At 40.4% G+C, this 26985-nt stretch overlaps 1 protein-coding gene across 1 annotated transcript; it reads right to left on the bottom strand.

The window, feature by feature from the left end:
- Window positions 1-645: 645 nt before the first annotated feature.
- On the bottom strand, window positions 646-26533 carry LOC128381516 (double C2-like domain-containing protein alpha). The gene is made up of 11 exons (XM_053341541.1): window positions 26502-26533; window positions 21876-22234; window positions 20406-20485; window positions 19219-19293; window positions 18859-18968; window positions 14212-14338; window positions 12182-12241; window positions 7634-7833; window positions 2842-2923; window positions 2431-2527; window positions 646-782 (listed from the first exon to the last, which is right to left on the bottom strand). Exons 1-11 carry the CDS (start codon window positions 26531-26533, stop codon window positions 646-648), a joined length of 1359 nt encoding a protein of 452 aa, XP_053197516.1.
- Between the last annotated feature and the right edge of the window lie 452 nt (window positions 26534-26985).

The raw sequence follows: 26985 nt of genomic DNA, 5'->3' as shown, positions 1-26985 counted from the left end.
CAGTGGCAATCAGATCAATAGATTCAAAATGTCTGACGGTATTAAGACCACTTGGAAATCTTCGGAAGCATTAGGCAAAACATTATTGCAAAAGGGAGAGGTATGTGCGCGGTGAGAGTGTTAATTAAAATAAAAGGCCAAATTTAATAAACGCAAGCAAACCTGACATGAGGGATGACATGAGAAGTGAACTGCAGGATAATTCAACTTTCTCCCTCATTATATTTTCTTGCACGACTTTAATTTTTCCTTGTTGATAGAGATTTGACCAGTTTGGAGCTGTGCAGAGGAGCATTTAGATTGACATTAAATCCACAAAAGGGACATGGATCCCTATGAATATGATTATGAAGATTCTTACGTTGTTAGCTTAATGGCAGGGAAGGATTCCCAGATTTGCATCAGGCCTATCTAGATCCAAGATTACTGTATTGATCTCTGAGTGTGACCCCTTTGGGTATTATTATGAATTATGAACCCATTTAAGAAACAAAGTAATTAGGATATGAATCCTTCATAGTCATGCAGAAAATCCTCAGAGCATGCGATGAAGCGTCTCCTGTCTTGAGTCTTCAGGCCGTCTCTCTCTCTCTCTCTCTCTCTCTCCCTCTCTCTCCAGTGTCAGTACAGTGGCAGAGGTGCAGTTCATTCCTGCAGCGTGGATCCAGGCAGCTCATTGGTCAGCGTGTGCCAACGCTCCACCTTCTTGCCTTTGTTCTTCAGACAGTCTATCCAGTGCTGCAGAGTCTCTCCCTGTGAGTGACACCCTAAAGATACACCTCCTGACCGGTGCAGACACAGAAAATCAGTGAATATGACCTGAGAGGAGTAAACATGTTTAAAAAACAAAGAGTTCATGTAAGAAAAGAAAAAGTGAGTTGTATTTCAATTAAAGTGGTGGATTTATGGAGCAGTAGTGAAGAGGAGCTTAATTGCAGGAACTCAGCAAGTTAAAAAATGTTTGAAAAGATCCACTTGAACACATTAAAAATGTATTATATGAATGTCAAATTGACACTAATCTGCAAGAATATTGCAAGTTTTTGCCTTGGTTTTTTTGGCCCTTATGTTGTTTTCTAATAACTTATAGACCAAAATACGTTTCAATTTGAAAATAAATCAAGACCCATTGCGAGACCCAAAAAGTTGAATATAAATGTTCCTAATTATGCTGCAGAGCAAAAATAAAATATGGTTTGTTTTTATGCAAATGGAAGGAACCAGTCCTATTTTTGAAGTGTTAATGATGAAGTGTTATTAAGTCTTAATTACTTTGCCAACTTTTTGCAACAAATTTATTCCAGAGTGCAGTTTTCACATGATTATCTTTGATTGTGTCTCTAAGCTGCCAACGTTTCCCACATGAAGCCTCAGAAAACTCCTGTCTATTTTCAACTACTTGCTCGCACCAATCAAGAGAGCATAGACACCATCACCATGAGAAGACCATTACCTGGTGTCAAACAGTGGTGAAGGAACTGAATGTCCTGAAGCAGACCAGCAGTAACATCCAAAAGTTTGCCCTAAACAGACAGGAGTGGAGATCCTTTGTGCTCGTTTGACTATCAGATATAGCTGAGCAGTGTTTCTGTCAGAAATCGATTTGAGTGATGGATAATAATTAGAATCTTTAAAATCTAATTGCAATGAATGTGATTACCATCACTGCATATGACCTTTTCAGCCTCAGAAAGCTGAGATCAAACTGGATTTAAGTTGAAAATGAATGAATGAACAAAATTAAGTCAGGTTTTGCTTCTTGTCGTCACCAACTGGTTGTCCATTGTCTTTAACTACCATGAACATAAATACAAATAGTCGCCAGGGCACCAAACATGCATTAATGCACTGTAGAAATAGTCCCCCAACAAATGCACTACTAACTCTTGTTCAAAGCTACAAAGAAAATTATTTTACTTTTTTTTAACCTCTTTTAAAAAAATGAAAATGTACATTTTGTGTTCCATTTATATCATTCAGCAGAAATGAATGGGCTTGCATTTCAGCCCCAGACAGGCAGAGGAAGCCGGTAAAATATAAATATGGTAAAAAGCGGACTTGACCTTTAAGAACTGTATTTTAAACCTCTGAGAAAAAGAAGTAGACAAAAAGTTATTCAAATTGTGGAACAGTAATTACTTACACCTATCCCTGGAGAGAGAGTAGTATAAATCTCATTTTCAGCCAAAATGTCACAAAGACACCCTTTTGGCAGTAAATCCTGCAAATTACACATAGAACTGCACTCGGAGGACAGCAGAGAAAAGAGAACTTCTTAAAAATATCCTTGGAGACATCTGCCATAGCTACAGCGTTATTAGACTGCTAATAAAACCAACCAGATAATCAGTAATCCACAAATTCACACAAGATCACCAGCAGGCAATGATTAGCTCCTGGTGGACGGTGGTGGGTGTGATGTTAGCTTACCAATGAAGTCATTGGACTTTCCCAGGTCGTAGTCCCATACTGTGACCTCTAGCGTCTTGGTGGCTAATTCTGAGAAGGAAATTTCATAGAAGAACTCCTAGGTGAAAACAGAGGGAAAAGGAAGCAGTGGGCAGGAGCAAAGGGTCAAATGATCACATCAAATATACAAGTTGCATCTCTTCTATAACTCGCTAAAATACTCACTAATGAGGCAGTGGGTAAAAATATGCAAACTGTAATTGGCTGTCTAACTAAAAGGTTGCAGAAACTTTGTATGCAGTGTTGTGTCTCTGAGGACCATATGAGCCTAAATGAGCTGTCTCTTTACATTCAACAGTTAAGCTCCTGTAGACATGCACATGCACACATACACACACACACACACACATGAATCGACTAATTGTTGTCTACCTCATTAAACTCTGGGTTCAGAGTCTTTTTTATGACCGCTGTTTTGTGCTTGGATTTCTTGTGAACGTCTGGCTTGAGGTACCTGAGACAGAGGAACGTGATACCATCACACAAGAGTTAGGTCATTATCATTCACAAGTCATAGCACTGCTGGAAGGAATAGTGAGGATGACTGCAAATGCCAGTAATAAGGGTCAGTTATTTCAGCATGTAGAAAATCATCATGACCACTCAGGAATTACTGAAAGAGAGGGAGTCAGTGGGTTTCCTTTTCATATCACTGTTTTACTTCTTTGTAAATGACATTTCCACTGTAGGTCATTTAGTGAAAGATTTAAATGACTTAAATTAACAGTTTGATACTCATTTGCTTGCCGAGAGTTAGATGAGAAGAGCCATTACACTCATATGATCGTCCAGCTCATTCGTTTAATCCATTAAAAAAACTGTGTACAGAGTAAAAATGACATGTTGTGGGATTGTGTGCCAGACTATTTCTTGGCTATTTTCAGTTTACAGTTTTCATTTTCCAGGAACAAATTGTAATGAGGTGTTGGTAGGCAGATTTTGTTATCTTTGGACAGGGCCAGGCTAGCCGTGCCCCCCCCATTTCCAGACTTTATGCTAAACTACCCTAACCAACTGCTGGCTGTGGCTAAACAGACAGACATGAGAGTAGTATCCATCTCCTCATACAAAGACTGACCCAAAAATCCCCAGAAGCCAGATACAGCATGACTATGTTTGCAGCTAGGTGAAATGAAAAATGGGACTGAAAAGGATAAGATTCACCATCGTGGAAGAAATCCAAGAGGAAACACAGGAAGCTCTAAACCCAAAAGTTAAATGTTTCCAGGAATGGGAGAACTGTATCACATCTCACTTAGAAAGGGAGTAGAAAGATACTGCTGAAAAATGTATAAAGAATTAATGGGTCTCTCCCTCGTGTAACTCTCAGCAGGAAGACGAAGAAAGGCATGTTGAACTATTCCTGTTAAATGTTTGATGTTTTATTTGTGAAACTAGCCCAGTGTGAATGTAAGGACTGATAAGTAATTTCTTCACCAACATAGCACAGATTGAAAAAGCTCAGCATCCCCTCCGCAAGCTGTCATTAAATTCTCAAGATATTTTTAAGCCAGCTGGAAGGAGCACAGTTAAATCTCTATTCACATTTGCTTTCCACCCACCACCCACAGCTCTGAGAGCGTATGTTCCCACACGCTCTTAGACACAACAAAGCATCTGGGAAAAATCTCCCGCCAAAGGGCAAAGATGTGAGCACGCATCCGAAATTAAACAAGGTGCACAATGTGTTACTGTGGATGTGTTGATGTAGGCGTAGGTTCGGTCGATGTAAAGAAGCAGGGAGAAAACATGCGCTTGACACATGACGGGTAAGAGGAAGAGAGGCTGGTGTGTGCAAGCATGGTGGTATGCCTATCTGTGTGTGTGTGTGTGTGTGTGTGTGTGTGTGTGTGTGTGTGTGTGTGTGTGTGTGTATGTGTGCGTGTGTGTGTGTGTGTGTGTGTGTGTGTGTGTGTGTGTGTGTGTGTGTGTGTGTTTTATGATTTACACACTCCAGAAACAATCTGAAAGCAAGAACGAGTACTCGGGAGAACACCGAGTGAAGAAGAGGAGGAATTTTCAAGCTCATTTGTCCAGCTTCTGTCAGAGTGCATCATTCAACCCAGAGACCTTCCTGCCCTCTCTGGCACTGACACAAACACACACACAGTGACACACACAGTATTGCTTTTCTTTCCTCACTGAGTAATGAAACTCAGAAGACCTCCATGACACCAACAATAGCACCCGACTCTGTTTTCCTCTGTCTCCTCGGTTATACAGTAAGCCAATAACATTAGATCATGTCACTGCCTTTCAATCCATTTTGAAGGCTGTCAATACAGACACACTGTCATCATTATCTTGACGAATAAGTAACATATTTCACAATGACTTCCAGTTGTGCGAAAGCTGGCCTCATCTGTCAATATTACCTTATGCAGTGTTAACTCAAGCCATCTGTCACTCATGAGTGGCGACAATAGTTGATTCATGGGATCAATATGAGCCAACGGCCAGTTAAGACCAAACATACAGGTATTAAAGTGGAGACTTTAATACCTGGAGACTGGTGCCACATAGGCCATGTGGAAATTGTTCTGAAATGAGGGCAATGAAATGTCAATCCATTAGTCTAAGATGGGTATGTACGCTAGTATTGATGTCATTTGCTATTATAATAAATTTCTAAGCATTTGTTTTTCATTCAGGTATTGTCTATTTCATTAAATATTATTCATTAAATTATATGTGCCATATATATTTCTGGGTCTACATTATATTTATATTCTGGGACTCTACTGGAATATCTTTGCATGATTTGCATAAGCCCCTTATTTATCTTATATCATGTAGCACCTCAGTTCAACATCTGTCTGCAACAGCCTGTTTTAGCCCCACCTCTCGATGAGCCCACTCTGTTCTGATTTGTCAGCTGCTGGAAGCTGCCTCTCTGCTGATGTCTGGTGGCTCAGGAGGCTACTAACAGTAGTAGAAGGATTTCACTTCATTTTTGATCATTCTTTACCAAAAACAGAAACTTCACAAATACATCTGTTCATGTTCAAGCTCGAAACCAATCCGAAATATGCAAGTGGGAAACACAAACAACACATGGAACAGCCTTAGTGACGAAGGCTATATAACAGATGGCCATTTGTGGGAAAGCATGATCAATCTGACATCATCACAAGTAGGAAGTAGAGGCAAACGAAGCGATCAGAGCAGACTGAAGCCCTGTATTTGAACTTGCAGGCAGGCACCATTTTAACATATATTCACTTCAAGTGTTAGATCTCTGACCACAGACATCTCTGACTTAGACGTCCAACATTACAACAGTACAACAAGACAAACCCCAAAGAGGTGTGCTGGACTTTGACACCTTATTTCTTTCTGTGAACTCTCCTTACTTACTTACTTACTCTCCTTGTAATTGGCTAATACTACTTTCCTTATTTGATAAGGTCAGTTCGGTTTAGGCATGAAGAGTGACATGGTTACAGTTATGGTTAGAATATGCCAGTGAGAGTCAATCAGAGGAAGAGTAGGGGCGGGTGTAGAATGCAGGTGGGAAAAAAATAACACAGCTTTGATTGTACCCAATTTGACAAAGAGCCTTTCTCAATACCAAGTACGCCAAGTTCAGACTTGCATTCTTACTAGTTCGGACATGGCAAGTTTGACTTGGGAGTACAGCAGCTCAGCTTCAACACAATTACCTACCTGTACCGTGACAAAATAATCTCAACTCAAACACTGTTTTTCTCACAAAAAATATTGTAATATAATATACTCATTGGCAGATTATTCAGTCTGTAATGTAGCTGCAATAAAAATCCAAACTGTTATATAGCTTAATAAAATAAAACGAAATTCAATATAGATTGATCTGTTCATTTGAATGCATTTGTATTGATTGAAATGTGCTGATGTCTGAAATATGGAGGCCCCAGAGGCAGCACTGTTGTCCTGTCTAACAAAAACATGAAGCTTCACTTTACATTCAGACAAACTAAAGTGGCAGCTACAATTTCACAAGACCAACATTTATCTTCCAAAAGTAATTATATGATCTATCAAAATGCTACAGAGACATTAGAGCCAGGAGTTATTAGATTTTTTTCCCAATACCCCATTGCTGTGTGTATTACAGAGAGAGACGTACCAAAACTGGGGGGAAATGTAACATATATAATATATATAATAGTGCCAACCTTCACCACAGTGACTGTTGTCCTCTCTGTTATTTTGAGCTTTTCCAGTTTTTACAAAACAAAAATAGAACCCCCAGTTACAGAATCTCCGGACACAGAGGCGCTGACACCATACTGTGCTATGGGCAACTATGGTCTGTCAGTAATTAGGGCCTGAGCGCTGAATGGTGTGATGGCCCTCTTCTTACATTTTGAATTGAATTTCATCAGTTAAATTTGTATTGCAGAAAGTCAGATTTACAGTGGGTAAGACAATATCACTTAAAAGCAAATAGGTCAAATTCCTTCATCAGATTACCATAAAACATTAAAAGGTTGTAGCAGTGTGGTAGTTTTGGTGCTTTTTGGGCAAATGCAGAGTTGGATTATGCCAAACAAAGAGACTAGAAGTAAAGATATTAGCAATTTTTAAGTTTGTATAATAGTTCGTATTTCATATTTAATCATCATCATCAACTTCAGTGATACATTTAAAAAAAAAAACTATTTTTAGGGGTAGACAATACAAGATAAACTAGGTTCTAATCCTATAAAATGTAACATCAGGCCAAAATCACTAATATTAATCCTAATACAGATGCTTTTTTATCATTGAAAGCAGTGTACATACTGCCAGGTGTGTCCTGTTATCAGTGGCATCTCCTCACATCTCTGAAATCTCGTCAATTTCCAAATAGGTGTTATTTGGATAAACTGACCACATGTTGACAATCTAAATGGTTACTTTCTCGCTTGAAAGAATATTGAAAATAAATGAAGTGACAGTGAATAAATGAAGTCCTACAGTGAAAATGACAACAGCTTAATCTGTCATTAGTGCCCGTTGGTGCATTCTGGGATATTTAGTTTTACAATCAATGGTGTAACTTCATCACTCTGACAGGCCCTACTGCTGTGGTCCAGCCAATAATAACAGGAAATCACAGAAAGTATGTTATGCCCCCTTTTAGTCAAATACACCACTACACAGAAATAACTTTCAGTCAGTGGTTTGATGTCATCCTTACGTTTTAACGTAGGGGTCGGAGTAGCCATTTACATCCATGGCTGCCAGGTGGGCACATCTTTTGACGCCCACGCACAGCCCACCACGAGCCCTCTCCTTGCTCTCGCCCTTCGCAACACCATCATCGGCCGGGGGGAGATACTGCAGACAGAGCAGCAAACGGCCTCTTTCCTCTAGACTTCTCTGCTGCTCGCTCTCCCACTGAAGAAGGGAGAGAGCGAGAGAGAGAGAGAGAGAGAGAGAGAGAGAGAGAGAGAGAGAGAGAGAGAGAGAGAGAGAGAGAGAGAGAGAGAGAGAGAGACAGACATCATTAAAAGGGTGTAGCCACTACATTAGTAACTTTATTTCCCAAAGGTCAGGAATTAAAAGGCCTCGGATAATGAAAATGATGCATCAGAGAATCATAACCTGCTGATAAAGCAAGCAAGGAGTTGTTCTTTAAAACTGCTGTAATCAATATTTTTTATATGACCAATGGATTAAATGACTTCCTGTATTGTAAGTGGGTCACTAGTAGTGATGAACCCACACAGATGAATCCACAATGACACAATTATCACGTAAATCTCACCTCACCTCAGCTTTGCAGAGCTTTTAGCATCTTTCAGCTTTTCCATGAGCAACCTTACTATTTTGGTTCACTCTCACCATGCTTATAATGTCATTTTCAGTTGCAGCAAGGAGTTGTTTTCCACATAAAAGTGCTGATAACCCACAGTATGCTCAGCACCAAAGAGCAGTCAGGCAAACTTAACGACTAGCTGGTAAAGATAGCTGACCATTTAGAAACCAGTGAGCCATATTTCCCTCAGGAGTTTTGTGATAATGTTGCTCTGTGCCTGTTTGAAGAAGCCACTGTTTGCTAACATAGCCCCCATATTAACAGTAAACAGAGATCATTATAGTTTATTGAGCTGCCCCCTAGTGGTAAAAAACAATGCAGGTTTAATCCTGCATTGAAAATAGACCAGAGATGATTGGTACAGTCAACTGTCTTATTATATTATACTGAATAATATATTGTTAAAGTCAGGCAAAAACCTGGTATCTCCATATTTTATCCTTTTTTTCATAAATAAATGCTATAGGCCACCATACATATTAACCAATGAAAATTGTTAAAAAGAGCTTGTGACTAAATTTTGCTACTCCATTTGCTCCATTGGATTATTTAATTTCCGGTTTTGGAAATACAAAGTTTGCGCCCAAAAGTGATGGTAGGAAAATTATATTGAATAATACAATGTACATATAACTACATAAAAATGTAGAATAAATAACACAAAATCTAAATATATTGATAAAATCCAATCCGATCCCAAAGCTTTATGAAACAAACAACCAAAACCTGACATGAAACCTGATTCTTTGTTGGGACATGTTTGTTTAATTCAGGTAGCATAAGAGTAGACATCAAGTCATAAAGTCAGTGAAATGATTATACAGCTAAAGTCTAAATATCAGCCGACTTAACCATCATGAGCAACCAGTCATACCAGACCTAATAAGGCTGCATCCTTGAGTTTATTGAATTTTGTTGCTCATGAATTTAATGTGATTTGTGTTTTTCAAAACAACTTTTAAATGTACTCTGTGTCCTTCACTGAGATGTAGTTCAATTTTCTTCTTTTTCTCATAAGCTCAGTGACTTTCATCTAACATCTGAGCTCATCTGTCACAGCTCAGAGACAAATCCGACTATCACTGCTGCATTGCAAACAAATAATAAACAGGAGTGAAATCGGATCCGATGGCAAAGAGCTGTCTTCAACAAACTAAAGCATCAACCTTTAAGTCACATTAATGCTGCTGGGTCGTTCCTGCCTTGAGTATTTTCTAGGGACAACATCAAACTGTTATCAAAGCATTTGACAACAAGCAGAACAACAGAGTAGATTCGAAGTGACAGACGAAAGAAAGAGAAGAGGCAGCAACAGAGGGTAAAGAAGGGAAAGACGATGTTTTCAGAGGATTGTGACTCACCATCATGGCCAACAGCACCAATAGGCCTACATGTAAGGTATTTATAGGAAAGACACATTTGCTATTTCAAGGATTTGATCACTGAAGGTGTGTTATTTTTTTCAAGTTATCTGAAAAAAAAGACTCCGTTTTAGTGCCTGTAATGTAATTTCCATGTAAAAAGGATACCATCACTCCACAACTGTATTTTCCAACAAATCTCTTCTCCTTTGTATCTCTCCATCTCTCATTAAGTCTTATCTTCAGGCGAAAGGTGGACACAGCCCAGGCGATCAATATGCTACACTCCTCCCTCCCTCTCTCTAATTGTCTCAACAGCTTACCCCCCTCCCTCCCTTTCTTTTACCTAATTCTCTCTTTCCTCTCTATCCCCTCTCTCTGTCTCTGTTTTTCTTTGGGAATTGTCATTGCTGCCAACAACCACTTCACCATCTGCTGTGAATGAGTAAGAGACTTTAAAACTTGCAATTAATGAGGATCATTTCCAACAGGTATCTGGTAATAAAACAGCTCAGACCTTCACAGATCGATAGAGAGCAACTCATTAGGCAGGTGGAAATAAACAGGCATCAGTGTGTAGCCAGCCACAACTACATACATACACACGCAGACAGACGAATGGGAAACAGATAGATTTGTGGGCGGATTTGCAAGGTGAGAAGAGACGGAGAGCAGACGAGATGACACATTAAACAGCCTCGAGTATGGTGAGAATCACAGAGGAAGCTGTTTTACTCACAATGACGTTACTATAGCAGCCCTTTAGTTTGACCCTCATTCACTTTACACAATATGTGATGAGCTGGTTGCCTCTAAAATTATCACTGTCGCTCAAATAAGACATTAAAAGAGCAGTATGTAAGATTTAGTGGCATCTAAAGGCGAGGCAGATTGCAACTAAATGAATACTCCTCCCCCTCCCAAGCTTCTAGGACAATTTACAGAGGCCAAGAAACTCATGTGAAATGTTAAAGTGTTTGGTTTAAACTCATGTATGTCTTAAATTTTGGATGAAATTGCTCTACAGTTCTGAATATTTACATGTATTTGCTGGTACTTTTACATACGAGGCAACCACTGATTTACATTCATTTCACCATCATACAAAACCAAACTCAACTATGCAGTTTAATTGATTTTAAATGTACTGCGCTACAGTACCTCACTACAGAGCCTGGAAGGTGCCACAGAGAAAATAAACCAAATCCATGGTCCCAATTTAATAATCTGCACTCTTAATTGATTATCTCTTAATTGATCTATTTACCTGTTCCCTTGTTGTAGAATGCAACAAACACATTCAGTCAAGCTTAAGTTTGGAGAAAGCAACGAAGAAGACAAGATGTGCTGATACATGATGAATGAAGGGTGGGTGAAACCGGTTTGATTTACTTCCGCTTGGTGTACGTTTAATGGATCTCAGAGATAACACAGTGTGGTTCTTACAAGCCAAAACCCAAAGTATATCCACAACATATCTTAGTCCAAGATCAAAGTAAAACCTCGTTAAATCCAAGCAAACCATAGTGAGGGTATACACAGGAAGACACAAATTATTAAATTAAGTGCACAAATTAGTTCTTTTTTGTCTCCATGGCCTCTCGCAAGCTATGCACCTCTAAACAGTAACTGTGGAGATTTACAGTCTGCTTTTCTCTGCAAATACTAACAAAAGTCTAACAACCGTGTTGAATGCATTTCTTTCCCCATGAAACATCTGTGAAGATTCTTTAAAAATATTTTCAGTCTTACATAGTAACATTTCATCTTAACAAGCTAGCAGACTTCTTCCTCACTGCCTTTGTTGGAACATTTCTATACTTTTTTTTTTTTGCATTTTACCATTACCAACTGTGAGTCAGCATGACAGCCCAAAACCATCAGCAGGAATGTGTATAGCATCGCCTACATGCTTCTGTGAGTCCTCGTGTATGTATGTGATACAAGCAAAAAGAGAACCCTCTCATAAAAACATTTCACTGTAGTGAGTGAATAAAAACTTCACAGGACAAAGCAGGATTGATCGATTACAGGACTCGAGCTTCAGAAGCCTGCTCATTGAACGTCCTCTCATACACAAAAGACTGGAAGCTGATGGATGCCTCAGCTGGAAAAAAACATTCAAGTTCCAAAAAACACAGCAGCATGGTTTACAAAATGATACACACAAGTGCAACTTTGATGGACTACATCTTCACCAGCAGGTCTTGGTAATATTAAGCATAAAAGTCAACAAAAAGGCAGTCAAGTTAGATTATTTAACTGTTGAATTTTTATCTAGTATCAGAAAATAGTGCAAAATAATTGTTGCTAAGTCTGCTAATTTATTCAGTTAATCTATTTTATAGGCAAAAGTAACAGTAGATGTAAACAAGCGATTAATGAATGACTGATGAAGAATGAGATTTGAATGGTTTTTGTTCCAGTGCTGTGTCATGCCCACAGAGCAGGGAAACTTTTGTGATGGTGATCATTTAGCACCACACACACGTCTTTAAGATAGTTGAAAGATGGACAGACAGGAGGAGGGTCATGACAAGACAGATAGAGGAGTCATGGGGGTCACCTCTCTCAGGTAGCAGGAGATTCCTCTCAGCGCTGTGCTCATCGCAGTGGGTGAAGGCAGCTGGAGGCAGAGAGGGCAAAAAGAGGAGAAAGAGACACAATAAGAGGCAGTGACTGACAGAAAAGCTGGACAGCAGGATAAAGGATAGAGAGAATAGAATAGATGTACTGTAGAGTCCAGGGTGAAGCCACTTTGAAAATTACAGGCCTGACACAGTGACTGGTTGGCAGGATGACAGGGGAGGTTTAGCCTTTGATCGCAGAGTGGCCACCGGCCCCTAGGGGCCAATCTAATACAGACAACAACCTTTCCAACTTATAAAGAACAAAAACCCAGCACGCACATGCCCCCTGCTCTCCATCACTTTTATATTTTAATCCATTTGTTTCTCATCTCTCTCACCTGCTCTCTCTGTCTATTGACGCTCCACTGGGCCCCCCTCGCTTTCTTTTGTCCCTTTATTCTTCCAATCTCTGTGTACCCTTTTCCCATGTGTGACCCAGCTGACATTTAGCCTGCACAAAAAGCTATTTGTGGGCTGTTAGAATAGTTAAGATACTCTGTCCTCTGTTTACCTAATATTTGTATTTCTGAGGCAAAAATTGTGTGAATTAGAACACAAAGTCAGTATCATTGGCTGATATTTGCTTAATTCAAACTACGCTACAAGGCCAAATGTATGTGGACACCCCTGATCTTTCTTTCCAATAAAGAGAAAACTTAAGTGTTATAGCATACTATTATATTTTAGACCATAGCAGGCTTCTAACAGTTTGGAGAATTTCCATTCCTGTTTCAACATGACACAAGCAAAAAAGCGAGGTGAATAAAGAAATGTATTTCGACTTTAACCAGACTGCGTAAAGTGCTGAACTCTGTCACACACCTGTTGGATGAATTTAAATGCTGTCTGTCAGCCAAGCCTTATCAGCCAATATCCTCACAAATGCTCTTGTGGCTGAATGAAGGCAAATTGCTTCAGCCAGGTACCAAACTTTTGTAGAGAGGCCTCTTAGAAGAGGGAATGTTGTTGTAACAGCATGTTAGTGTGCATAGATTCGGAATAATCGCAGATGGATGCCATGTGTTGTGTCCACCTGCTTAGTAGGGCTGTCCAAATACATTTGGCCATGAAAAGTATCTGCATAGGCATTCTTATGTACACTAGACTGTGATTTTTCTAAATTTACTTTCTAGTAAAGCACCCTTTGTAAAAAATTATAACTTCTAGCCCTATTAATGGGTGAATCAGTTTTACACCATCAATAGGAACAAATTTTGCCAGGTTGTATAAAATGATCGTCCAGAAAAGGACTGCAGAGGACATGGACTAAATCCATGTACTGAGAATGAGCATCTACTGTCATCTTCATCTGTCATATTTTACATTTATTTTTAAATTATAAAACGCCCTGCCTCAGAATGTCTGTTACATTTTAAATGCAATTATTCAAGTTAAATAATTCAAATTCAGTTATTTTAATGAAGCTGAGCAATTCAAATATAGTTGATTAAAATGTGGTTTCCAGTGATCCATAGAGCAGCTTTGGAAAGGATCTGTGCAGCAAATCCTCTTTTTTAAACAATGCTACAGAGGCTGTCACTTTAGCCTTTTATATATATATGAGACACATATGAGACCCAGGCGTTTGGTCAACCGAGCAGTGGATTGGTATATCCAGTAAATATTGACATTTTAACGCCTCCCTGTTGGTGCGTAAATAATTTCATGCTTTTTTTCTTCATCCCACACACACACACACACACACACACACACACACACACACACACACACACACACACAAACACACACACACACACACACACACACACACACGCACATCTCTTCCTACTTTAAAAGAAGATGAGGCTGTGAGTCACACAGTAAGCTATAACAAATTGAGAATTACTATACCATCCAGTCATTTATCTCTCTCATACACATTTTCCTCTCTCCTCCCTTTTACTCTGTCTTTCTTATCCTTCCCCATATTCTTTCAGCCCTCCCCCCTTCTCTCTCTTCTTCTCACAGGAGGTGGATGCTCCAGACAGATGTTGAAGTGTTTGGTCTGGTCAGGCTTCACACGGCGCAGGGCCACCCGCGACTCTCCAATGAACTCATTATGCGTCAGCTTGTCTTCGTCACACACAGACACCCTACGGGTGAGAGACAGAAAGGTGGAGGTACATTTAATTAGTACTGCACTTTTCATTCATTGTGAAACTTGAAGTGCAACCTTATTGATAACATAGAAGACACAACATAAAGATAATAGGAGAATTAAGATGAAAAAAGCTGAGTACGCTGCCCTCAGCTGTTGAGGAAGGCTGTTCCACAAGTGTGGTGCAGCAGAGCAGAAAGCTTGAACCCCTATGGTGCAGAGCTTAATACTGAGGGCCCAGAGGAGCAAGCTGCTGGCAGGTGGAGGTTTCCTGTTGGTAGGATGGATTTGTATGTGGGTAGCAGGATTTCATAGGCAATCCTGAAAGAGACAGGGAGCCAGTGAAATGACAACTGGATTGGTGTCATATGTCTGTGTTTTGACACTCTCATCAGGATCCTCACAGCACTGTTCTGAATATACTGGAGCTTTTGGATGCTCCTGCCATGGATCACTGTGAGGAGCGCACTGCAGTAGTCCAGTCTTGAGGAGATTAAGGCATGGACAAGTTTCTCTGCCTCTGATGGGGTTAGAGAGGGGCCAATATCTATATGGAAACTAAAGTCAGCTGAGGGTCAAACTGAACACCCAGATTAGTGACTGAGGAGGAAAGGGGGATGTCCGGGCCAGCAAAGGTGAGATGAGGTATGGAGAATGACTGAATCTGGTGTGGAGTACCAACAAGGAAATCTGCTGTTTAAGCGGAGTAAGTTTATACTCATCAGTCCTTCATCTCCTCAAGACTGTACTGAGGCTGCAGAAGAGCTTGGGGCAGTTTTGATGTACATCTGTATATCATCAGCATAGCAAGAAAAAAGACATCCCATATCTGCTGATGACAGCATGTAGAGGGTAAAGGATAGAGTCGATAACCAATCACTACAAAACACTACAGGTGACAGAGAGCGATCTATACCTTTATCCAATGTGACATGCTCAGTCCTGCCAGAAATGTAGGACTGAAACTGCTTAAATGTTGAGTCTGACAGTCCATTGGTAGTGTGCAGGGTCTCTAAGAGGATAGCGTGATCCACAGTGTCAAATGCAGTTCTCAGGTCAAGGACAATCAGGAGAGAAGGGGACCCTGCATCAGCTGCTAATAGCAGGTCACTCACAACACTGAGAAGTGCTATTTTCTGACTGAAATGTGACTGTGCCTGACTCCAGTAAAATGAAGTCGAGGCGTTGCGTTCCCAGACAGAGTGTCAATGACAGGAGGAGGCAGAGTGGAAGAGCTGGACATCAGAGAGCAGATGTTTTTGACCTATTTGAAAACAAGCTGTTACATCGCTCTTCTGTGGTCTCGGTTGGGCAGATCTGGAAAAAATATGTTTTGGGTTTCCATTAGCTTGGAGTACAACTGTGACAAAATATCTTGATGTACAGGGAAGGCCAGTTTATGGACAGCGAGCCCAGAAAGTCTGAAGCATCATTCCAGCACATGTTCAGCTGTCTTATTATTTTGTATCATTAACTTTATTATATACACAGGTCATGAGTGAACCAGGCAACAGAGCATGAAAAAAATTGACTTCATGCATCTTGAGAGATAGAAAAAGAAAATGATGGAGAGCAAGAGAATAAAAAAGAGAGAGAGAAGCTGATTAGAATGAGGCAGAGACAGAAAACACACAATTTAGACAGATGAAGTGTGCTTTGTGAGGAAGCGAGGGTGGAGTTGGTCCAACAGCAGTGCATATTATGACTCATCTAATTATTAATGTTTTGGTAACATTATAATGAGGGAGGGATGTTGTTGACATAAACCCGACCTGAGTTAAAGAGCACATAGACAGAAAATCACCTACGTATAAATCCAGCATCTGTATACGTGCATTGTACACATAATTACCATTTTCTTTCCTGTGGGAATTTAAATAGTGTGAAAGAGCATCATGCAAGGTGAAGTCGATCCATATTTATGGAGCTATCAAACTTTTATACCTGGCACAACGTCACACAAAATGCATAAGTGGGTAGGAGTGGGCGAGAGGAGGGAAGCTGTGTTTGTGAAATCCAAAGCCACAGAGCGAGGAATGGAGTGACGTGGGTGAGAAGGAGAGATAAAAACTGAGGAATTTATTTAAATCTGTGTGTGTGTGTGTGTGTGTGTGTGTGTGTGTGTGTGTGTGTGTGTGTGTATGTGTGTGTGAGAGAGAGAGAGAGAGAGAGAGGGAGAGAGAGAATCAGTATGCAATGGACTGACTGAGAGCCAGCATGAGTGCCTTTTTCTTTGCTTTATGTAAATTTGAATGAAGAGACATGAGAGTGAGACGAAAAAATTAAGGAAGCAATCTGTCAGGAGAAAATGTGCTGCCTCTTAGATTTTATTTGACTCCGAACTAAATTCATAAACCACAGGAATTAAACGTTGTAGTCACCTGCTGCCTTCGGTTTCTAGTAATAAAACGGCGTACTGAAGGAATGTGAAAGGTGCAATGGGGCAGTTGCCTGGGGACACCGGATATATGTGTTGACACCTCCAGAGGTAATTTCTAGTCTAGTAGCTTATTAGCCAAAAGGAGATCTGAACCCTTCAGAATCGAAGAGCAGCGGGAATAAGAAAGAATGAAGATAGAAGAAAGAGGAGGACTAGGAAACAAAAAGAGGAGAGCAGAGGAGAATATAAAGGGAGAGAATAAGTCAGTTGGTGGTGAGAGGTGCAAGAGGGTGTGATAGATAGCATTAGTGAAGGATGGCTGTGATCAAAGGCTTGAGGATGGAGTGGCGAGTCAGAGTACGATGGGTCAAACAGTTAAGTGTGAAGAAAAAACAGTTATTGATGTGAGAAGGATGTAAGTTACACACACATTTTACCATTACAGCTCCTGCTCCTTCAAAAAGATGCCATAATGTTAAGGCAGCTCAAGAGTTATCAATAAATAATATACATAAATAAATGCAACGCAGCTAATGACAGACAATTGATATATCCGACGATTTCTTGATTAATCAATGAATTGTTTTGTCTAGAAAATGACGTTTTCAAATATACTGTTTTCTCTGATCAATGGTCAAAACTCCAATGATATCAGTTTACTATCATGTTTGATAGTTTCAAATTCTCATATTTGATAGGATGCAACCACTGAATATTTAGCATATTTGATTACATTTATTTGCATACATAAAACACTACAGATACATTACAGCAATACAGTTTTTTTAATAAAGTGGCTGTGCAGGTGAGGTAGAAAATGTGTCTATGGCTTATGTTAAAACCCCACTAAAATGATTTAATTGAACCAATTACCAAGAAATACAAAAGGAAATAAAGTAAAAATAAACACAATTAGTCTACCCTGTTTCCCCATCTGCTCATTAATGCCTCTTTTCCTCATCTACTTTTTTTCTCTCTTTGCAGAAATGTACTTCCATAGATGCTGGGCCTTATTGCACCAAAGCTAACGGGCCAGTAGCCAACACGCATTGTGAAATAAATGAAAATTGTGTCATTTTTATGTCTTTGTGTTTATAACTCTCAGACAATACGCCTGAGTTTGCTGCCTGCTGCTGCGCTTTTTAAACATGTAAGTCTTTCTAGTTTAGAAAAAATTATAGCTCTGCCCTTTTATTGTTCCCAAAAATTGGCTTATCATTGTGATTGAATGAGGCTGCCGTAGACACTCCTTTTTCTGTGATGGATCTCTTTCTGTATTATTGCTGAAATTCAGTTGAGTTCAGTTAAATTATGTGTGGCAAACACCCCACTGTGACTGCTTAGATATTTACTGCTGTTTATCTTTGTAGAGAGGAACCTAGTGTTTGACTGTTACCTGTTTTTTCGCTGCTTCTACTTAAAATGTGTGTAAATGCAGTTCATGATGACAATATATAGGATGGCACATCAGTTCACTGTAGTAAGTGATGTTAATATGTTTACATGTTTCAATAGTTTAAACTGTGTGTTTTCTGATCCTAAAACGCCTCTGCTGAATTAACACAGTGTCGTAGGCCGGTGGTAGGTCAGTTTCTCTAATTTCCCCCGAGAGATCAGCCGTCGATCCTATTTAAATCCCACTCCCACGTGGGCTGTAGCAAAGTTTTAGTCACAGACAGAGACAATTCACAGCTTTTGTCACCTCTGGAGGGGGTCAATGAAATTAAAACACCCTGCGGTGCTTAGTGTGACCTCAATCTGTCATTGCAAGTTGGAAGGAGACAGAGGCAGGAAGACAGATGTTAAGACAGACGAAGAGAAGGGGATGGTTCAGCATGTATGGTGCAGATCTTTCCTGAGCCTTGCGGACAGGAGAGATGTAAGGACAGAGAGGGGCGAAGGGTGAGGTGACAGTGGAGGATCAAAGGATCATTGGAGACAGAGGGAGAGAGGCAACACATTGAAACATAGACAGGATAAGGGCCTGTGAACAGAGAGCAAAAGACTGTGATTGAGATAGGTGATAAGAAATCCTTTGTAAGCAACAGTCAGCTTTGTGATGGGTGAGAGAGAACAGAGAGGCAGGAAGAGAAGGGGACAGAAATAGCAAGAAAGCTTTTACAGCAAACACTCACCGGAGTGTTTTGCGGTACATGTCTTCCTCAGTGATTCCACAGTAGGTGAGCGTCTCATTCCACACAGGGTTCAGCGTGTTACGAACAGTCTTGGTTTTCAGTTTATTGGCCTTTACATCACACCAGAGAGGAGAGGGAAAACAACAAAAGCTTTTTTTCTCAGAGCTGCAAACAACCTCAGCAGGAAAATAACTTACTGGCTACAAGGTCAGTTTCTTTTGTTGGCGATTTTCTAGTCTCTACTCGCATTTTTATTATATAACTTTAAATTACACAAAGAATTGAGGGTGCATTTAAATGAAGTCCTGGGTAACAGGTTACAGTTGGTAAAAATTCAGGGACAAAATTATGTTACAAGACCTTGCAGGCTCCTGGCAGTAGGTGCAGCTTGACGTAGGGATCAGCCAAACCGTTGAAATCCATGGGCTTCAGACCCTTATAGAGACACAGAGAGAAGATATAAGGGAGGAATGGGAAATGAGCGGCAAAAGACATTGTGCAAGCTGCCACCCACAATAATGAATTGTTAAACAACTGCAAGACTAAGAGGTGATGGGTTCATTTACAAATAGAAACCAAAGCACAGAGGTAGAGAACAGAAGGGAAGTTTTAATATGACACATAGTTCCAGTTCACCAGAGTACTGAAGCCTATTAGCCTGTTTTAAAATAATATGAAAAACGAAAGATGAAAATATTCTGTAACACATTAATGGGACAATGGAATACATTTACAGATAGTCTCCACACTTTCATATCAGTAATTTCTCTCTTAAATCAGTGAAACAAAAAAGCGGCTCAGCTCTATTTCTATATGTAAAGTCTCCATGTAAAGACCACCAACCATACTAACAGTGACAATGATTTTTGATGTGCAAGTTGAGACATAAAAAACAATTTTAAAAAGTCCAATTTGAGAAACAGATGTGTGAATTTGAAGGCTTATCAGGTGCAAAAAACACTGCATAGCTGTTATCAAGGTGGCAATTATTCATTTTAGTTGCTATGATCATAAAGTAAACAGTAGAAACACTGTGTTCATGTTACAAAGTAAGAGGTGCCAGTGCTTCATACTGAATGCATCACTGGGCTGGCTTCATTAAGAGGAATGATAAGGCCATGTTTTCTGAACACAGCCTTGGCTATAATGTGTACCATGTTCACTGTCTCATGTTAACATACTAACGTTAGCTAATTAGCACTAAATAGAATGTATACCTGATGCTGTTGTGAATGTCATTAGTTTTGCATGTATTTAGTCATAAAATAAAATACTGGAGTCATATTAAGTCAAGTTAGTGCAAAAACCAAACTTTGTAGGTGTCATCCTCTGGGGAACCAGATTTCGTGACAATCGATCCAATTGTGGTTGAGATATATTAAGTTGTGGACCAATCTACTGACATTACCACTCTTATAGAGTCCAGCTTTAGCATGACTGAAAATTAAAAAAATTAAAAAAACAGGTGTTGTTTTTGAACATCTGTTTTGTATCACTGGTTTAAACACAAACATAGGACTGACATATAGGTTTCTGCTTGTGTTTACCTTTGCTCTCAGGACTGTGCAGTGTAGGGAGCTGGTGGCTCTCTCGTACATTAGGTCAAACGCTAACGTCCCCAAGGAGGCTGGAAGCAGTTATACACAAAAAAATGTGTGTCAGTTACTTTGCTAATTGCTTTTTTTCTGATGACTTAATTACCTGGAACAGAGCTGGAGAATGACGGCAGGAAAAGTACATACTGTGTAAGAATATTACTAACAGTAAAAATCTTGCTAGCCTTGCATCAGTGTGAACACTCAACAAGACATTCACAAAACCATATTTTGTTAGTTTAACAATGATTTTAGTTATTTGTTTGGCAAATGTCTTCTATATTCTCTAACTGGAATATTTCTGGATAAATATCATTAAATCAATCATTCTCTGTGGTAAAGATGACCCTCTGCAAAGCTGTCAAGGACCCCAGACCCCAGACCCCAGCTTGACAGCTCTGATGTGGAAGGTCAAAGCTGATTGCTGGTATGGAGAGGATACACTGAGGTTGGTGGTGTTATCTGTTCATGCAGCAGCATATACAACAGATTCATGTTGTTGGCACAGTAGTGATCACTAGTCATTATGCTTACAGGGAAGTCCCTGACCTGAACTCTGTCTCTAATCATCTTGGCACAGAAGGCCTGTCAAACACTGGAAACAGTGTGTATTGGACTTTAATAAGAGCAATAGCTGACATCTGGCTAACAAGCTTACTAACTACAATAGTAGGGAAAGGAAAGGATATATAATGAGCTAACATGTTACTAAGGACTGGACCTGCCACTACGAGAGATTAAAGTAACGGCTCTGATCTATCCTCTTTATTTGATTTGGGAAAGTTTCACACCTGCAGCTGAGATAGTGTTACATTTGTTGCACTCATTGGTTATCATACTCAAATCTTTTCTCTCCTGTAAAAGTGATATTTAAAAATACAAACCATAAAGCATCTAGCTATTGTGTCGCACTTCTATGTGGATCATCATCATCCAGTGAGACTTTTAGCCTGGTTCAGGTAGCGTTAGCTTTAGCCTACATTCTTTAGAACTTTGTCATGTATGTAGTCACAAAATGCATATTTAAGACCCTACATAGTTCTCATTTGAATATGAATTTGTTAGAGTTTAATCCCTTCAGCATGATTAGAGCTTGTTTAAAAAGTCAGCACGGTCCATGGCTGTTTGCTAGAAACGAGAAGCTGCTTTTGTTAGCTTTACATAACACTCAGAGACAAGACTGATAAAACAAAACAAAAAAACTACAAACATTTTCAAATGCTAAATGTGACATTTTATTGTAAACTGTATGTGATGTGTAGTATCATGATGATACAGTAGCTAAAGTAAAGTTAGCTGGGTGTGTTAAATAATTAATGTTAATTTGTTTTAAAGTATTTTATCCACTGTTGAGTTAATTCATATTGTTTACAGTCTTTAGCTCAAGAAGCGTAAGCAGGCCGTCACTGTCAGGTGACTCACTGTTGTCATCACTGTCACAGCTGTCGATCTCAATGGAGGTATCCATGCTGCTCATAGCTGACAGTGAGCCCCCTCCACCTGATGCTCCTGGTAACAATGGTGTCAATAGACTGCTGCTCCCTCCTCCTCCTCCTCCCCCAATGGGCCCTCCACCTTGGCCTGTGCTGCTAGGGCTGAGTGCAGTGGGAGCCCCCGGATGACTGGGCGAGAGTGGCTCTGAGAAGGAGGAAGTGGGCGAGAGGCGAGGGAAGTAGGCAGAGATTTGACGGATGGGGCGGATGGGGCCCGGACAGACGTCGATGGCCATGTGCTCCTGAATGGAGATGCCTAGACGTTTTCCTTTTCGCACAGTCATGGGGCTAGAGGCAAAGACACAGACAGGGAGGGAGGAAGAGAGGACGAGTTAGAACGTTAAAATTTATCACTTCTCAGCAACAGCAACAGAATTTCCTGAGTGCATTCAGCTAAAGCAAGAGTGAAGACATTGATCCACAGATATGGGCTGTTGTTCTCAATTTCTGCTCTCCATTACCAAACAAAACAAGGTGAACTTAAGGTGTTTGTGATAAATACGATCTTTTCCTGTGTCTGGCCATGACATTACACATAATAACAGTTTCTCATTTGCCACATAGATGAGAAGAAGGACTTGTGATAGGAAGCTTTTATCCCAAACTCTCGCACTGAAAACTCCTTCAATATAATTAGAACTATTTTTAAAAGAAAGTCATTACTCATAAGAAGACAAAATACAGCAAAGAGGATGTGCACAAATTTGCATTTCAATTGAGTACATCTGAATAAACGCAAGCTTATCAGGGAGGATAAAGGATAATGGACAATAGGGGTCTCAAGCTAATCCCAATCATTCTTGATAAAACTGTAGAGTGTGTGAGCTGCCCAGGCACGCATGTTATCTAAAGTACTTAACAATCCTCCATAGACCGACAGGTAATTATGGGATGAAGTCTTTACAGGGTGGAACGCTCTCCAGTACATTTGCACAGAGAGAAGAGTCCCGATGATTATATAAAGTAGTGGTAGCAGGGAGTGGAGATGACCACAAGGCTGATGTGTCTGCTCTTTTCCCAAAATAAAACAGAGGGAGTTGGATTACAAATATATTTATACACAAAAATATATATATTCACAGCTTTTGTTTTCTGAAGACAGCTGGCCTTGAGGGGGTGTTGTGTCCTCAATACTGAACAAATCACCCTGCTGGACTTCCTACTGTTCTCTCTGCATTAATCGTCTAAAAAAGTGTGAAGTTTAAGTGAGGTTTAGAGATGTCGAAATGAAAGGAGCCTCATCTCAGAAAGGGACGTTTAATGTGGTTGCAGGTTTAAGTTCATACTCTTTTCTCTTATGCGTTGCATTGGTTACATTTGTGGTTTCATCTCCTAGCTTCCAGTTACTATTCCTGACTACAGAAAATACAGGCCAAAAGTCGTGGTCCACATCAGTATGCACAGGTTACTACATATTTCTCAAAATTTGGAACAAACGTCCACATTACTGAGGAGGTTATGTGACTTAACACCAGTGAATCCACCACAAATATCAGATTAAAAAGATGATCTGTGGGGTAAAATTATGCTCAGCATTAACTAATCTTTTACTTTACTCGAGTAGCAACAGTGCTGCAGTTCCTATGGGCTCTTATTATTTATGGTTTATTTGATAAGGACAGATACAGTGTACATAGACAGGCTGAGAATAGCTATCTGATGAAAGTCTAATAGTGTTTGCAGTGGATGTGAATTTGTAACACCCATATCTAAAAGGGCTTTTGTGAAAATAAGGGATTAAAACCGTGAGGTAAAAAGAGGGTAAAGTGAGTACAGCAAGATACAATAAAGCACAAGCTAATGCTTAATTTACCAGCATGATGATGCAGGTATTTGCATATAAACACCTAATTTTTGCACACACACACACACACACACACACACACACACACACACACACACAAAACTAACCATATGAGTCTCCACTTTGAATAACCACATTTAAAGCAACTTATGTTACCTTACATTGTTATGAATGTTATGACCATGCCATTATAACAGTAACATGACCTGCAGAGACAACTGACGGAGATAAATCAACACTACAGTGTAAATTTCAGATGATTGTCAGAAGAAGAAAGTCTCTCATTTTCTTCATGCTCTGTCAGTCGTTCATGCTGTATTTGCTACTGTGAAACTGGTGAGATTTACTAAAACGTCAGACCACATTCTTGTTGCTGAAATGCATATGGATCGTTCAAAACAACAGTTATTCCAGATTTTCCACTGCTTGCTTGCAAGACTGCTTGTGGGGTCGGGACCATTAAACAGATTCATTTAAAACCCTTCAGTCACCAGGAGCGTGGTCAATATGAGCAATGACTCTCTGGCAGAAACTGGCTCTGAAATCGTTGCCTCTGAATGTTGACCTTCAGCAGAATTGCAGGGAGCGAGGGTCATTTGTCATGTATGGTCCAGTCTCTCTGCTGTGAGCAGAACATTGGGTGATGCGCACCACAGTTCATCCAGCTTTTCCTTGGCTGGAGATGAAACAAACCCATGAAACACGCTGCAGTATGCCAGCCGGCAAACTTCCTCAACTCGTTTTGCTGACAGGATTGTGACACTCCACTGGCTGTGGAATGTAAAATGATGCACATCTTGCCAAGCAGCAGCAGCCATTTTGGTATCTCTATAAACCATAATAACACAATTGATGACTTCTGACAGCCAGAGTAACGGGCCAAAGTTCATCACAGCTCAATTAAGTCGCAGAGCAAAGTCTGAGATAAAGCTCGGCCTCCTGTGCTTGAAGACAAAATGCTGAGTTTCTCGTTAAAACCACCGTTTTTCAAAAAATAAGCTGGACAAGTGTAGAGAGAAGATAAACTATGCAAGAGATTAAGGAGAAGGTCAAACAAGTAAATGAAACTTCCAGTGATGATGATGACTATGGACGGAATTAAATGAAAGACTAATTAACTTGGATGAATACATAATGATAATTGTCTTTATGAGTAATATATAAGCGCTTGTAGCAAGTCACACACACTCCTACAAATATATCAGTATGTTCACACAAACATACTTCCATCACTTCATTAATTCATCTCTCTGTGAACACACATGCACCACACACACACACATACACATACACACATACACACACACACACACACACACACACACACACACACACTCACACACAGAGCGGCTTGTGAGCGGGTGTCTGTTGATATAATGTGTGCAGTCAGTCGCCTCCCAGTCCTGGCAGATGTGGTTGTGAGCTGGAGCAGCCCGAGCACTAGCAGCAGCGGCAGCAGCAGCAGCAGCAGCAAGCGCGCATACAGCCATGAGGCCTGGTGGCTTACAGCTTGTGGGGAAGCAGAAGCTCACAGGGAGCTCATGATTGATCTCTCTCATGATGCCAGCTGGAAACTCTCTCTCATCTTCTCTTTCCATCATCGTCTTGCTGCTGAGGAGTGTGACAATGCATGCTCCAAATAATGAGGTGCAGATTGTATCTCACACTTCACAGGTTTTAATGCGCTAAAGCTCGTTTCCATACATGACTCTTAGCGTAAGAACACATGTAGGGACTACTTTACATAATTCCCGTACGCCTATAAGATCATGGTCCATCTTGCTACATATAATAGAAACCCTGTGGATGGTTGGTTATGCAACCACATACAGTGGTATATGTCATTTATGGCACTGTCAGATATATATTCGTAAGGTTATATAGGTTTCCAGCTACGAGAGGAGGGTATGGAAGCCAGGAATATCTTTGAGAACTGCAACATGCGACCTCCCTCCTCCTCTTTTAGCTCCTTCACTTTAAATTAGACTCATATCACAGGCATGGACGCTCTCTTCCTCCACCCCTCTCCCTTACCTTCAAATCTCCACCTTTAAAATCTACCTCTCCCCATGTACCCTCTTCTTTATCGTTATCCCTCTGCATCAAACACCATTATTCCACCTGTAGGTATGTGAGGATCTCTCCGTCTCTTCCCTCAGCTGGTTTTTCTTCTTCTTCTCTTGTGTCCTACATACAATGGGCCCCTGCGGCGGGCTCTGTTCACCTTTAAATAACAAGCTGCTGGCTGACAGGCAGATGGTATAGTACAGCGCTGCACACTGTAGCTACTCATTAGAGCTTGATAGTCACCACATCATTTATATCTAACCACAGTGACAGTGAGCTCTTGTCAAGTTATTTTCAGACAGTCAGGGATGAGTAAACTTCAATGTGTGTGTGTGTGTGTGTGTGTGTGTGAGAGAGAGAGTGTGCCCTTATGTGTCTGTGCGTGCTGGAAGGTGTGATAGAAAAGTGAAAGAGCAGGCGAAAAAATACAAGCACAGCCTGCCACATGTTGCACCTGTCTGCAGTGTTAGAATAATGCACAATGAATGCATCTTTGTTTCTCAATAAAGAAAAAGCACACATACAATAACATAACAGACAGACAAGTAAAGTGAAGATATAGATAGAGAATGGCAGATGAGAAAAGGGAAAAAAAGCGCATTTAAACTAAAATGAACATTTCCAGCCTGCAGCAGATTCAACCTGTCTGTATTTATGAATAAAATATTAAATATGTGTACTTACCTCAGTGCTAGCGCAAGTGTGAAACTCCTCATAAAAAAAGAGGGGATTCCAGTGCGGAGAGGAGAGGGAGACTAACAGGTGGCGAAGAGAGGAGCAGAGAGTAGAGAGAGACAGAGAGAGAGAGAGAGAGAAAGAGGGAGAGAGAAAGAAAGGACTGAGCGAGCTCCACGTTTATCATTAAAAATTAAATGCACGGATAGTTCAAGTTGAGATGAAAATGAGGAGCAGAGGGGAGACAGGAGAGCGGCATGCTGGAGGAGGAGGAGGAGAGTGGAGGGAGGGAGTGAAGAGGAAGCTGGGGGTGGGGGGGGGGGGAGTTATTCCTTGACAGTCTGTTGTGCATGTGACTGTTTCGCCTCACTCCCTCCTGCATCCCCCCGCATCACCACACACACTCAGACTTGTTTTTGTCACTTGGGAGGACATTCTATTGACTTGCAGCCACTCTATAAAGACTTGACTTAACCTTAAAAACACTACCTCT

Source organism: Scomber japonicus, chromosome 20, assembly GCF_027409825.1.
Source record: "Scomber japonicus isolate fScoJap1 chromosome 20, fScoJap1.pri, whole genome shotgun sequence".
Lineage (NCBI taxonomy): Eukaryota > Metazoa > Chordata > Actinopteri > Scombriformes > Scombridae > Scomber > Scomber japonicus.
The sequence above is the reverse complement of the archived record's forward strand: the minus strand, read 5'-3'. Positions and strand labels throughout refer to the sequence as shown.

Coding starts and splice junctions, on each gene's coding strand:
- LOC128381516 (XM_053341541.1), bottom strand. CDS start 26,533: ATGAGGAGTTTCACACTTGCGCTAGCACTGAG. Junction 20,486..21,875: donor CTGTGACAGTGATGACAACA/GTGAGTCACCTG, acceptor AACTGCTTCCAG/CCTCCTTGGGGACGTTAGCG. Junction 19,294..20,405: donor GCACAGTCCTGAGAGCAAAG/GTAAACACAAGC, acceptor TGTCTCTATAAG/GGTCTGAAGCCCATGGATTT.